Raw genomic sequence first — 15,654 nt, 5'->3', positions numbered from 1 at the left:
TGATGCCTGCTGGACCAGTTTTATTATGATATATCATACATTGAAAGCACAATGTAGCTAAGGCAGTCCATCAGGGCAAGGGGCCAGCTGGGAGACATAGAGAAGGTTAATGGAAAACAAATGGCTGTGCTTCTTTTTAAACCTGCAGAACCTGTGTCAGTTTATACAAATAGAATGAGAAAGATTTGTGTAAAAATCTACTGTGACACCAATTTATCTTGGTGCCATTTATTCACTAGTACTGCATGCAGAGATTTCCAGCATAGGGAGCAGGTGGAAGGTCTGATAGTGACAGGCACTACTTTGCTGAATTGATGGAACAAGGAAGCCAACTGATCATGAACCTACAGCTTTTACAGGTAGCCATATAGGAGAAACATTTGTGCCTGCTGTGAAGCTCTCTGGAGTTATAATACTGATTAGTAGGGAAGATTTTGAAAGCTGTTAGTGACAGAAACACTGGGAGAGTGTATTTGATGGAATACTCTTCAGGCAGGAAATAGAGAAACAGAAAAGGGATGAATATTCCAATGAATTCATTTAAACTAGAGATTCTATGGAAGGCTGTGATGCTTCTGCAAAAAGTCAAGTGGGCAGCTGAGAGGAAAATCTTAAGATGCTCCTTGGTGGAAGCATCCACATTTATTGAGTGTGGGATGTTGTTTTATCAACAAAATTATTATAGAATTCCCTTCATAAACTAAAGTTAATAGTACGATTGAGAATGATTATTTTTTTCTTATTCTCATAAATACAAAACTTTTAGAAAGAATTCATAGTGCAACAAGCAATAGTGAAGCAGAAGAAAACCTAGAAAGAGATAACGAACTGTTTACTGATCACACATGACTTTGAGCAATAAGAAAGAAAGTATAATCTGGATAGAACATTGATGCTGCTAAATGTGAAGCTGTAGCTTATTTATTTCAGGGTCAAAAAAAGGTACTGTTCTCGTAATTATGTCTTTGGAGGAGAGTGTGGCACCAGATTAGGCACCAGGGCAAAGCGAACAGAGCACTGAAGTGGACTCTTCAATCTCTCTCTTCAATGAATTAAGAAAATATTTTCTTTTACAACAGGGTTACTCATATTGAAGAAAATAAGAACAGTGAAACTGAAGCAAAAGGAAATTGATTAATTATGTATTGTACTGAGATAAATTTGCTAAGTTCCTTCAAGAATAATTTTATGAATGTTCTTGCAAACACACTTTTTTACTGAAGTCTGCAAAATATTTAAAGCCAAGTGTAAATCTTTGTAAAACATATGTAACATATGCAAAAAATACAGAAAATATTTGGGTTCTTCCTTTGCTGTAACAAAACCAGAGAACCATTCAAATATATCTATATATATTCCTTATAGTGACATAGAGCTTCAGACTGGACAGGAAAGGTGCTTCTTGTGATCACCAGACTTTGAGCATTATGCTGTTCCTCTTCACCTTCAAATACCTGTACTAGGAAATATCTGCAGTGAAGGGCAGCCAAGAGCTGAACTCAGCAGAGCAGCTTGAGGAAGTACCAACAGATGATGTCAGAATATTTTAGCTTTGAGTGGTAGCCAGTATTTGAGGTCTTGGAGGCTATTTCATGCAGGAAGAAAAATCAGCAAGATACTCAGGTATTTGGATAATAGGGGAAAAGCATATTATGTCACTGAAGTCTGGGATAAAATGTATTGTCTTCACACATGTTCAAATATGTCAGAAACTAAGAGCTGCTTGAAAGTCACAGTAGATTTGAATGAAGATTTACAACCTAAAATTTTTACTTTCATAATCCATTCAGATAAGACCAGGCATATATTCCTTTCATGGATGAGTTCATTCAGCTGTAGCAAAAATTTAAGGAATACCACTGGTGCTTTCCAGTACTCTGATAAGATTGCCATAGACTTCCAACACTCAGCTCTCTGCCCTCTTCCCTAAGTAGGTAACTCATCTCCAAAAGACTCTTGAAGATATGATAAACAGAAAAGGTGAAGTAAGCTAATTAACTAAGCTTAACTGGATGTTTAAGTGAAGCAAGCAGAAAGCTGTGCAGATTTTTAAAAGTAATAATTTAAAAGTTGGAAAGTGCTGTTCAGTTTTAACTTTATTAATGTAAACTCATTCCTCTTTTTGTGCTTTCAAATGGAAAATCATCTTTGAAATCAGGAAAACCTTTCTAATGAAGGTGCAATGGGGAAGTTAAAGAGAAGTATCTCAGAAAAGTTATTCAAATGGGAATTAAATTGTTATAAAACATCCAATTCAGAGCATTTCTTTTATTTACAGGAGGAGTTGAACTGGTTCACTTGAACCACAGTATGCAGTAGTCTGTGTTTCTTTTTCAGACATTGAATAGTTTTTATTTTAGGAACTATGCTTGCCTAATACTTTTTAAAATGACAATAAAACACCTTATCGGGCACATGCAAAAACCTACACATTCAATAATAAAAAAAGCAAAAATTTGCTTTTCATATATCAAACTATCTTATTTCACCTCTTGGGTCCATATGTCTCCCAGATAACTACATTTGTCTCCTAGATAACTACATTTAGCTGTTAAAGTTTTATGGACAAAAAGACTCGTTCCACGTAATGTCTGCTGTCTAAAATGTAGGGATCTAGCTTCAGCAAGTATTATATGTTTCTGTTATGTTTTGTGGAGAGAAAAAGGCATCTCCAGAGAGGGATTCATTGTGTCTATCTTAGAAGGGGATGAATCACTCCTTTGAGTGAGCTATTTCTCTTCATAAAACATACATTTAGATGACTGATCTTAATTTTGTGCATCCCCTCCCTAATGTTCTTTCAGTAAGATACAGAATGGCTTTTTCTTAGAATCTGAAAAAAATCCAAGGATAGAAACTGCAGGACCTGTTTCAGTGCATGACAGTCAAAAAGCTTTTCATATATCTAGTCAAAACATCTTGTTTCATTCTTGTTTGTGACCTCTGTATTTCAAATAAAGCTTGTGAGTATAATTTTTTCTCATTCACATGAAATGTTCTTCAAACATGTATAACAAACGCCCTTAAGAGTGAAATGTCACAAAGAATTTGAGTGATGATTGGAATTTTTACTCTAAAATAGTGTCACAGCACAAAGAAAAGAGGAATAGAGTTCTTTTTTTCTGTCCATTGCCTAATAACTCAATGTTTTTATTATTCATTCATGTAAGCAATATGGGTTCTGAATCCTCAAAAAACTGCTCACAGGTTTTACATAACACCGATATTAATAAATTGAGAAATTCATACTGCTGGAGGGACCACAACTCCTGACAATATCCCAAATATTCTCTGCAAGAACTGTGTTGTTCATTTCCCTTTAAATATAGAATAGTTTTAACAGATTTGTTGCACAGCCTGAAAAACAACTTAAGGTGGCACGTGATGGAAACTTTCGAACCTAAGTCTGGAAACTTAGGTTGCAAATCCAAATAAAACCATATCCATAAAGTTTGCCCTTCCAAAATGGCTTGGGGATAATATTGTCTGCACTGATGTCTCTGTATGATGTACAGTTCCTGCCTTAGAAGAAAACACCACACTGCTATCATAACCATTTCATACTATTCAGCTACAATTGTGTTTCAATCATCTTTCATCATTTCAACACCTGTTTTCCTCATTTAGGCGTGAAGGGCTGCACTTGCACAGAATGTACTTTCTGCAGTACTTGCTCAATTTCAGTAGTCAAGAAAAGCCACCTTCCCTCTGAAGTTACAATATAGAAATAAATACAATGGAAAAATGATTTTTAATGCAGTATTTAAAGACAACTTTCTACCACTTCACTTAGAAATATTTACATACAGATCAGTGTATATTGTAGTAATTATAAAATTTATACCATGTAATGGCAAAAATTATAACTTACATTCTATGGTATGAATTTATTTACTGTGAGTTACTAATTACTTCCACGTAAGAAATGTTTGAGTTGAATTTGTGTTTCTGTTTGTATCTTGGATAAATAAGTGCATTTTGAGATTATTAGCACCTGCAAGGTCTAGAAAAAAGTATTTAATATTAATCAGGGAAGGATTACAGGTTTTTGTAATTTTTGGTAACTGAAATGCATCTTGATGTTGTCATTAGCATTCTGGTACAGAGTCAGTCATCAGCTATTTTGCAATTGCTATTGTTTTTTGACACAATAGTTTTGAATTGTTCATGCTTGTTCTGCAATTATTTTCTACATCTGATTTTAATTTCCGTTGCTCAATTTGTTCCCACAGAACTAATAAATTTCCTGCGAAGGTGTCCTATATTTCTATCCTTTTCTCTTAGCATTACAATTAAAATTCTTCCCTGTGTCTTCCTTAATGTATAGCTGCATTGCTGCCTTCTCACGTCTCTTCCTACTTGGCTCCTGATCCCACCTATGGTGCCCAAACTACTTAATAGGGATAGGCTGGGAGTTTATCAGCCATTCAGCTGACTAAACAGAGAAAAAAGATATTAAACCTCTGATGCATCTGTTCTTTCTCACAAAGCCTTGCCCCTGTGAGAGCTCTTACTCTCTTCTTTCTAATTCAGTTGAAATTGCCCTGTAGATTCAAAAGGGTTTAGGTGAGCCAAATAATGTAACGCACTGTGTTAATCTCATTGGGAAACAGAATTAAAAACATGTCTCCTGATGAAAAGTGAATCAAACAAAAGCAGGTGTGGATATCACATTGAAAGCTTGTAGTCCTTGAATATATGTAGATAATGTTCTGTATATTCTATGTAAGAAATATATTTTTTTAATGTTTGAGATTTTCTTATATGGAATGGCAAACACAGGAAATCCATACTTGTAACTAGGACAGGCTGTTCTTTTCTTTGAACATAAAGAAAGTTGAATCCAAAATATTGCCAATCCTGTCTGTTCATAAAGGACATGGTTATATTCGTTGCAAAAATAAATAAAACCAAAAATTTATTTGGATTTTCCAGAAGCTGCAGTTATATCAACCTGCTGTAGGTTTCCTATATAGCTTTGTATTATTTTAATGCATGATTTTGAAGCTATATGTGCTTTTAATGAGGTTTAATAATGAATTATTTTATCTTTGTTTGCTTATCTTCTCAGTAAAAAAGGCAATTGAACTGAAATCAAGAGGAGTGAAGATGTTGCCCAGCAAAGACAGCAACCACAAAAATTCTGTCTGTAAGTTGTTTATAACCTTATTTTTAGTGACTACATATATCTTCTGGAATTCTTGTAAATATACAAATCAAAGAGAGAGATGTTGGGATGCAATGGTCATAAAATGGCTATTATGCTTTCAATTGTCACTGAATCAGAACTCCACTGATAATACTCTGCTGAGGGTAGAAAGCAGAATATGGTTGGTGTAAACTCTGAAAAATATGGTAGGTAGAAACCCCCCTGCATTTTATATATCACAGTATTCTTGTGTATTTTATTGTTTAGAATTCAGAGACACATGGCAAGTTAGGAAATCCAGGCAGAACACTGCCATATAGACTTCATCAATTCAATACTGGGGACAGTGAAGGTATCTGAGAATTTTCTGTATCTAAACTTATACTTTGTGATCTTTTTTCCTTCCCCTCACTCAACATCACAGCTAAATTCTTCCCTCATCTTGCCACACTGTCTGGTGAACACCTCTTTCCAGTCTTGCACAGCAGGAGTTAAGAACTGGTATAAGTCCCAGCTTCTCAAGAAGATGGAGGTCACAACGTCAACTTCCCCTCATTGCATGCATAGTGCACTCTGGAATGACACCTGTTTTGTCCCTTTACACCTTTTTCCCTGTGTAAAGTGTAAAGCTAAAATCAAAATGCTACCTATGGGACTATGAGGTTGTTAGTTTTTTTGAGCATCACTTTCTCTGAACTGGCAATCTGACTAATATCCTGAGAGATCTTTCTCCATTAATTAGGCCAGTCTTGAAATGAGAAAACGAGGATATTTTTGAACTTTGAAAACTGAGGGCCCCTTAGCCCCCCGCCCCCCAAAAGAAAAGTTCAAACCAAAAAAGCCAGAGGTTAGGCCAGCATTCACACAGAACTCATTAAAAGTGTTAATGTAATGTTTCAGATGTATTCAGATAAATTAATTCCTCATGTAATAACAGTGAACTCAATGAAGCGAAACCTCTGCTGAGTTTGCCTCATGTGCCATTCTGCGAGTGCAGAGAGAATGAGTGTCTTGAAAGCTGATGTCTGGAGGATATGTTTTATTCTCTGTGTTTCTGTTGTGCATTGTTTAATGCAAAGTGAGTTTCTGGTATGCTCACTGGAACAAAAGAGGCATGACAATTTTCTGCTTAAAATATTGCACATTGATGCTGAGGCACTCAAAAGGAACTTTTTATGCAAGGTGTAGCAGAAAAAGTTGATCCATCTCTTTGGTGTCTGTATCTGAATGGGTGATAATTTCATTATTTATAAGTTACTTCTGGGAGCTGTGTGATCTCTGCTTACGGTCTCAGAACACACGCTGTCAAACACCAAATGTAGTTACAGAAAGTAGAAGTATGACAGGCTATGGAAGAAATTATTATACGGCAGTCTGTTGTTTACCTCAGTGAAAACTGTCTTTTTTTCTTTGTGTTTTGACTTGTAATACTTTATTATCATGTCTAACTTTCCAATATAAATCTAAAAAGTGCATTGATATTATTACCATTACTTTCATATATATAAATATTTAAAAAATTATAAGAGTAAAATACAATAAGCTGGATTCAAATGTATTTTGATGCTCTTTCTGATGTAAGCTTTAAGTATTTAAGCATTTATCTTACCTGTACTTACACAGACAGAAAAGACAATTGGGGATTTGACTCCAGAGAAATTATAAGAATGGATATTATAATTTGATGCCAAATAGAATATTTTTTTTTAATATATTATATACCAACACCTCTCACTATTTTTGTATGTTAGATCTTTTAAATATTCTCTCTCTATAAAGCAGAGAGCTTAGTTTTGGCTTTTTGGCTTATAGGGGGTAAATGAAATGCAAATATCATCACACCAAATGCTGTGAGAGCATATCCTGTGTATCCCAGGACCTGCAGCTTTCCCACAGCTCTTCCTCCCAGGCAGAAACTACAAGCAGCTGGTTGAAAAACCATTTCACAGAGGCAACAGCCTTTTAGGATTTATATAGAAAATGTTATCAGTGTTACCAATGATAATAACATTACTGATGATTCCTCATAGAATGCAGAATGGCATTTTAGTATTTCAGTCATGTACAGTCAGAGCTCTCTCTCCTCCTTTTGGACCTGCCTGGATTCCAGGATACTTTCTTTCAGATCTTCCATCCTTTATAAAGAGTCAGGTACCAAAGCATGGCTTTCAGATGAAGGTGCCTCTACATTGGAAAGAAAATTCATTATATATTGCAGCATTTCCCAGGGAAACAAGAGGGCTTTGCCATTGCTTTTTGTTTTGGTTTGACTTTTATGTGTGGTTTTTGATAGAGTTTTTGGTTGGTTTTGAGGGATTTTTTTGGTTTGTTTTCATGGGGTTGGGTTGGGGGTTTTTTTTGTGTTTTTTTTTTTTTCTTTGTGTTTTTTTTTTTTTCAGTAGTTTTGTTTATTTTGTTTTGTTTTGGTTTTTTTTTTTCTTTGGTACACCCAAAAGAAATGTATCAAGTTAGTTTTTTGCCAGATAGTCCTGATAGGTAGTAGTCTCTAGCAGTGGGCCAGATGCAGCAGAATTGTGATTAAATTATGCAAGGAAATGGGGCAAGGATGGGAAAGATAATTGAAGTAAAATACAGTACTGCAGTTGGCAAAGGTGTGAAAGAGTAAACTGGGTAAAGGCACATGGGACAGGCAGTTTTCACAGCTCTGAGTGCTTGAGCTGCCACAAACACTGGCCAAATCCAGTCAGTATATTTACCTTTGAAGGTAAATCAAGGGTCATCTGAAGCTGATCTCTCATAAGAGCAAGGGCAGAATTGTATTTTATGAAACTGCTTAGGGAAAGCAAATCAAATTACATCTGTTGGTGTCCATCTGATTAGTTGCCTACCCACTTTTGTTATCATTCTGATATATATGCTATATTCCCAAAAATCCATCTTGCTGTCTTCACTCATTCTAACGTGAAAACCTGCAGACTCTGTGTCCCTAATAGCTTTGGCCTTTTCTAAAACTGCTATGACTATAGTTTCATAGTGACTGATTAAATAAAAATAAAATTCTTATTGCTGCCTCTTGTATGAGAGTGCTTTCATGGCATTATTTCTGTCCAGCAAATCTCTCAGAGGGTGATTATCATCTCTAAACACATTGAGCATTACCTCTACAGTAGAGAGACTGTGCAGGAGAATCCTGTACATCCAAGAGGAGAGCCCTAATGAAGAGAGCTGCAAGGAAAGACCAAAACTGGGCTGCCATAGTCCTTATAAAGGTCTCATTTCTTTGTCAAATATAAGATCCTTATATTTTATCTCTTAAAGTGTACATACCAGGCAGTTACTGCTAGTCATGCTATGTGCAAAGGATAACAAGTGAATACAAATCTTCAGGACACCAGTTCACAGAATACTGGGAAGGCAGGGCCGTAACTGCAGACCTGCTAATTAGCACCTCTGCAAATCTTTGTGCCCTCTTCAGCCCAAAAACAGAGAAGGGTTAGGAGAGCAGGCTGCCCCAGAAGGCCCTAATGCCATCACCCTCCTGCTGCAGCCGCAGGGCAGCCTCACACTTCCACATCTCCTCAGCAGCAGGAGGATGGAGCACAGGGATGCATCAAGCTCACAGTAAATGCCAAGGAAGTTCAGTGAGGTGAGACACATCATATCAGGTGAAAACTGCAAATGATTATACAGCTTATGTGGTGTGTACAAATCTGCCAGTGCAGTGATGCCAGGAGGGGAAGGCAGCAGTGAGAAAGAAGTGCCTGGGAGAGCTGATTTCCTGAGTTTGCTCGTGTCAAAAGGTAGCGTGGTGACTTGCTTGCCACATGACACAGCAAACTGCAAGGAATGTCCACAGCCTGAAACAGCGACAGAGATTAACAGACAGTGATTCATTAAAAAATATGGCATTCATATTGAACCTTGTTAGCATTTCATAGTAATTACTGAATATTTAGTGACCTAACATCACTGTACAATATGGTGCGTGTGAACTACTGTGTTTTATGAAGTGTAAATTCTCTAAGTATTCATTAAGTAAAAAACTCTTATACTTCACAAAAGCAATTTCAGGCTTCTGTAGTATTATTTGAAAATGTATTTTAGAATACTAGGAAAATCCATGTTAAATACTTTGAAGATCATGATTTTAGTGTAAGATTAATGCATCCTCTGAAACTTGAGTTACAGAGTTTACCTAAACAGTTCTTCACCCTGAAGATGATAAAAAGAGCTACTTTACAACAATTATTTTTGTGATGTAGAGCCAAAGAACAAATGAGTTTACAGACTAAGTATTGATTGGTTGCAGCACATTAAGTTGAATTAATGGCACATGCTCTTGAAACTGTAGTGATTAATACCAAAATTGGATTACACTGCTAATTCTGTGTAAGAAAGAATGACAGCAGTCATTATTTATTTTGTTGTTGGGTAACTGAGAAAAATTTCTTAGGACATTGTAATATAAAGTTAAAAATTTTAGGATAAAAATTTGTTGTTTACTAATACATTCCTCACATTTTAAATAAACTTACAATTTCATCTTCTTGATGTTTGACTACTGGTAAATGTACTTTGAAAGAAGAAATATGGAGAGTAGTCAAATTTTGTTCTTCATTTAACGAAAGAGTATTTCCCTAAGAAAGACAATATTAGACTGAATAGTTGCATTTAATAGTGCAATTTTCTGGCTGTTTTGTTCTTATACCTTAGCAAAAATCAATTTATTTTAGTACTTTTATATTTTGATCGATTGATTAATACATAGAAACCAGTTGAAAACCAATGTGCAATCAACAAACAGATATGACAACTGCTGAAGGTCATGAAAAGTTTCAGATATAAAAGGAAAAATTATTGCTACTTACTACATTTTAAAGATGAAGTTTATATCTTCTCTTGATATAAACACTGATTTCTGGTTATTATATTTATATTTAGGTTATCTTATAATTTCTTCCCCAAAATATCCTATTATTTAATAATTTTTTAGTATATTTTTCCAAAATTGTTTTAGGATCACTGAAAACCTATGTAAGAGTACCATATTATTATTTTCAAAATGCACATGTAATAGAAAAATTTCCACTAAAAATTCTGTCGGGTTTTTTTTGTGCTTGTATTGTGTTGAGACTTCACATATGAAAAACCATTTCTTACTGAATTTGGATCTTACATGCTATTTATTACAGGCTATGTCAGAATCAAATAATGATAAAAATATTGTTACATATTCATTGTTCTGATAGTTTTCAGTTTCAAATTTTAAAAATCCCAACTATACAATATCAAATCTCTTTCATTCTTTAAAATTATGCTCAAATCTACATTAGTTTACATTAATTAAATCTCATGCTTGCATTAGTTTAAGAAACTTTTTATCAGTGATGGGATTGATCACCAGTAAACATGATACAAAACCAGCTATCCACGTAATTACAGGCAGTTGATATCAAAAGATCCTAAGTTTGGATATTGTATGCCCAAGTGGTCTCAATATTCAGTCTGTTTTCTGCTTTGAATATTTAAAATATTATGTGTTGCTGTATTTAAAAAATAGTAAAAGAAATAAAATATGAACACTAGGAAAAGTAGAGAGACCTTATCATTTTTTCTAAAAAAAATCTGCTGGAAAGTAGATTTGTTCTGCAGAATTCCAAAGGCCTGTGCCCTTTCAAGAAGCATGAATTAAAAAGCACTGGAGAAATAAATGTAACATAAATCTCTCTTTTTAATGGGTCTCGCTGCCAGCTAACACAAGTAAAGTAGATGGGAAAATGTTGGCATCTTTTGGGCTTTTATTCTGGGGCACTCTGTAGTGTTTGCAAGTGTTTTGAACGAGATTGTTGGGTGTTGTTTACCCTGTTCTGACACTCAGTTAATCAGTTTGCTGTAGGTTCCAAAAAGAAAAAAACAGAGACAAGAGAAGAATGCCCGTATATCAAGAGACATTCTTTACTAAATTTTGTAAGGAAAACTCGCTAGCATTGCATTTTATAGTGTTATCTGCTTTGTGTCCTTTAAAAAGAGAAATTCCTAATTGTGGAAATTTGGATTTCCATTTACAAATCAAAGAGTGTTTTCAAAGAGTGCTGTTCCCCAGGCTCTTCATGAAGCATTGCAACACAAGGGTGAAAACTGATAGGCTTCATCTGTGGCCCTTTTCAGACCTCAGTGAACATCTCTTCGGCATTTTCTGTGTTCAGTAGCAGATATATCCTTTCTTTCATGAGGAAAATGGAGGCATCTGAAACACATGTATTTAAGATTGAGATTTGTCAGAGGAGAAATGTTGAGTTCTAAGATCAATATGAAGGTGCCTCTTTCTCACTTGTTTCTGTAGTTCTCTCTGAAGATCTCAGTGTTGTCAGGGGAAGTTACTCTGTGCTTATGTGTCATATTGTGTTATAATAATTTACAGACACTGAAATGATTCTCATTTTTAGGTGTCCACACAGTATCATGAGCGTTCCAGCCTTTTCAATCATGAAAGTTATTTTTCATTTGTTCAAATCTCACAGCTTGAAAAAGAGAGCAATTTTCAAATTTGCATTTATATTGTGCATGTCTTCAAATGAGAGACAGGATTGTTTATAACTTACTAATGTGGTACTTACAAGGTTAGGAAACACAAGGCTTAAGTATATAAGATCTTTTGGGCCTAGCCTGTCTGCCAATATCCAATTTTATTTTAAAAAGTCTTTTTACAGAAATACTTGAGCACATGTTACTTGTTCAGTTAAAGAAAAGAGAGAAGTAACATTTAAAACACTGGCACTTTTATACAAAAGGTGAAGGGATAGTTATATATGTCTATGTATACCTACCCACATACATACACATAATTGTAAATAATGCATAATACTTAATATTCCATTACAACATTTACCACATGCCTAGTAAAAGATTAATGACTCTATTTCCCCTTGTTACTGAGTATTAGGGTATGAAGTTGGGCAGTAGGAAAAAATAACTGCTGGATTAACCTCTAACTGTTTTATAAAGCATTAATAAAATAGGAAGGCTAATTACCGTGATATACTTTGTCCTATCATAGACTGTAATAATACAGAGTTTCCCAAGAGTTACAGAGTTTGGGATTTTCAAAGATTGGTATCCCTATGCAATGAAATTATTCTACAATGCTATTTCACTATATTGTATAAATGGCTTCATAAATCAGGTTACTAAATTATACTTGGTGTTTCTAAATAAGCCCTCATCACGGCAGGAGTTTAAATATCTTTTAAAATACTATGCAAAAATCTTGCTGGGAAAAGAACTACTGCCTAAATATATTTGTGAAGAAAAGCATTTCTTATAGCTACAAGCAAAACAAGGTGCTTCATCAAGTATTTAATACATAATTTGCATATATAATTCGTAAAATAACCAGAAGAAAGCTTCTATTAAAATATGTAAAACAAGGTGTAATCTGATTGAGTTATGGATGGTTAAAATGAATTGTTATCCAGCTAGGAAGCTGAAACTGCCATTAACTAATTTTCATATACAATTATAGAACATTACTGATTATTCAAAGTGAATGTTCATACTGCAGGCTAAACTGACATTCAATTTTGTATTTTCAAAGTCAAAGACTTAAAAATAAGCAACTTGCTTTCAGCAATTACAATTCTGTATAAATATTCATGCAAAATAAAAATGTATACTTTAATACTTTTATATAATTTCCTTGGCTTAAGTTCTCTATACAGCTCTGTTAAAAATATAGATGTGGACAGTAAATAGGCTGGCAAAGTGAAGTCTCTGTAGATTGAAATAATGCATTTAAATTATCAAGGCATTTAGAATTTGTGGGTGGGTGAATTCAGATTTCTAGAACTTAAAAAACATGGAAACAGCTTTAATTAAAGAAAGAATTATGACAGTGGTCTATGCAGTGAAGGTATGCTGCAGAATACAGAAACCCTTACTGTCAAGTCCTTTGGAAGAGGCACAGACTTCCCACCTCCTGCAAGATTTCCAGTTTCCACAGAGGCTCATACTGAACTTGTGTATTTGTTGAGATCCCGATCTTCTAAATCCTCATTGTGGGAGAATATCTGCAGAATCTGATAGAAGGTCTTGGACTATTTTCTTTTTTCAGAATATGTTGTCTACATTATGAAACACTTTGGAAAATATTTTCACTGTGTTGGTGCAGTATGTCACTGTCTGTTGTTAGCCTGTCACCCTGGAATGTGTCTGTTCCTGCAGCTCTTCTGAGCAGAACTGTGAAGGACTGGTGTCATATCTGTTTGGAACAGGGAAGTATTGTTCAGTGGCAGCTAATTTATGAGCTTCAGAGCAGTTTGTGTCCACTACTCCTTCTTCACTTGGAAAAAGGGAAGCAAAAATTTATATAACCCTATATATTAATTTCCTCAGTAATTCATTTGGGAGCTTGAAATATTTTTGGGATGGGAATGAACACAACAAGAAGGAATTAAAATTGAAATAAATACATTGGCTTGCTTTTGGCAGGAAAGGACTAGTTGCTATGGGGAGGGGATTATTCAGCATATGTTCTGCCACTGAAATCAATAGAACAAATTGTTTGTTCTTAAACAAGCAAGCAATAAGGTTACTCAGCTACTTCTTTTTTTAAAAACAAATGCAAAGAAAAATCCTGAAGCATCTGGCTGTGTTTTTTTACATTGGCATAATTGAAAAAGAAGGGACTATAGGTGGGGTGGTCTGGCTCATATGTATGCTTTTATCAAACAAACCATCTGAACTCTGGTAAGAGTGACAAAATCAATTTTTCATATATCAAAGTTTTAAGTTTTAACACCCATGATGTTTTAATACACATGATGGCATCAAGAAATAAGTTTATCTCAAAGTCCACATAGCTTCTGATAATACAAGCACTTGTTTGATTTCTGTCTTCACTGTCACAGTATTTTCTGCTTCAGGCTTCTAACATGAAAGAGGTTCTCCCGCATAAACAAAAGATATGTCAAAAAAATATGCATATCTTCCCTAGTTTAACACTTTCAAACTGAACTCTGAATTAACTGAACTCAGTGAATTAACAAATTAACAAGAGCAATACAGTCTGGCTTTTCTAAGCCAGCATTTTATGTGACATATTTTATTCAAGAAGCAACTTTTTATTGACATATCAGCTTTTTTTTCATGTGTCTGAAGTTGTATGGTAAAACTGATTTGTACTGAGAAGTCACCTTCCTTTCTCAATTCTACCAGACCTGGTTTTCAGTAGTCTGCAAATGCATCTGCAGTCCAGAACATCAGAGGCTGAAATGAAAAGCACTTACGTTCAGATTAAAAATATAGCATGAAGCAGTGCCATCTGCTTGTATATTGTTCTCTTGTATCTATGGAATATACTAAAAAATTAATCCACAATTTAGAGTATGAAAGTTCAAAAGCACTTAAAACCAATAAATGATAGTCATTTCTGGTGTAATCCTCAAGGAGAAGTGCTAATGTGTAAGATGGGCTTGGTTTGACAGAGAATAAGACATTTTGGAGAGGTAGAGCTTGAATCCCACACCACTGTTGTTATAAAAACCTAGAAAATGTCCTCAATTTCTGTCAGGTTTGCTTGAATTATTTTTTTTTCTGTTTTTCAGTCTTTCAGTTCTTATTCTTATTTTTCAGTTTTTCAGTTCTTATTCAAGAAGCCATTGCTTCTTGTCTTACTGTATGTACGGCATTTTAGTTTTGTTCAGAGCAGCCCATGCGATGCCGTGTTTCATATTTGGGACAAAAACAATGTTGATAAAAAATGTGTCTGCCATTGAACAGTGTTTATGCAGTGTTCAGGCTTTTTCTAGCTATGTCACTCTCTTTTTCATACTTTTTTCCCCTTCCTTTTGAAATTCTCTAATTACTCTCAAACAGTCTGACTCTTGCCATTTAAATCCAGATCTTGTTCCCTCTGTATTTGAATAAGGCACTGGGTTCCCACTCAGGAAGGTCTGGAAGAAAAAGAGTAGATGACTGTGCAAGAAAAGATTAGCTCTCTGGATATTCATTGATCACTAGAAGTGGAGAGTTCTACAGGCACATCCCACTAAAGAGTGTTAGGTTTTGTTAAATTTGGCGTGTATTTGGGATGTATTGCTTAAACATGTTTCTTTCAATCATCTTGAATTTCTGTTTACCAAAGGACTCCTACTTGGCCATTTCTACTAGATGATGGAAGAGCAAAATGCACATCTTTGACACAAAGGTCACTTTTTGAAGGTGGTGCTAGAATATTCCCATGGAAAAAGTGATTTTTGGGGTTTTTTGGGGTTTTTTTTTGGTTTGGGCTTTTTTTGTTGTTGTTGTTTTTTTCTTTTTTTTTTTTTTAATGTGGAGAACTGTGTTTTCTTTGTGGCTCTCTCAAAAGTGAATGAGATGAATGAATAATTATTTCAATTTAATATCTTTAAAACAAGAATAAAGAAATACAAGGCAGATGCCTGAAAAAGAAAATTTAAGCCCCAACTGACTCTGTTTTATAGTTATATACAAGTGAAAGGAAAAAATAAAAAAATACATTTCTGAGAAAATTCAAAAAAATGGAA

General features: G+C 34.7%; 1 protein-coding gene across 1 annotated transcript in view; it reads left to right on the top strand.

Moving 5' to 3' along the window:
- The window catches only part of CSMD1 (CUB and Sushi multiple domains 1), a 1,067,119-nt gene that overhangs the window by 686,833 nt on the left and 364,632 nt on the right, over positions 1-15,654 (top strand). Inside the window, exon 7 of the mRNA XM_059468452.1 lies at positions 5,072-5,149. Within this exon, the coding sequence (XP_059324435.1) occupies positions 5,072-5,149 (78 nt within the window). The remainder of the gene's footprint in view (positions 1-5,071; positions 5,150-15,654) is intronic.

Source organism: Ammospiza nelsoni, chromosome 3, assembly GCF_027579445.1.
Source record: "Ammospiza nelsoni isolate bAmmNel1 chromosome 3, bAmmNel1.pri, whole genome shotgun sequence".
Classification (NCBI taxonomy): Eukaryota; Metazoa; Chordata; class Aves; order Passeriformes; family Passerellidae; genus Ammospiza; species Ammospiza nelsoni.
This window is presented reverse-complemented; position numbering and strand designations above follow the sequence as displayed.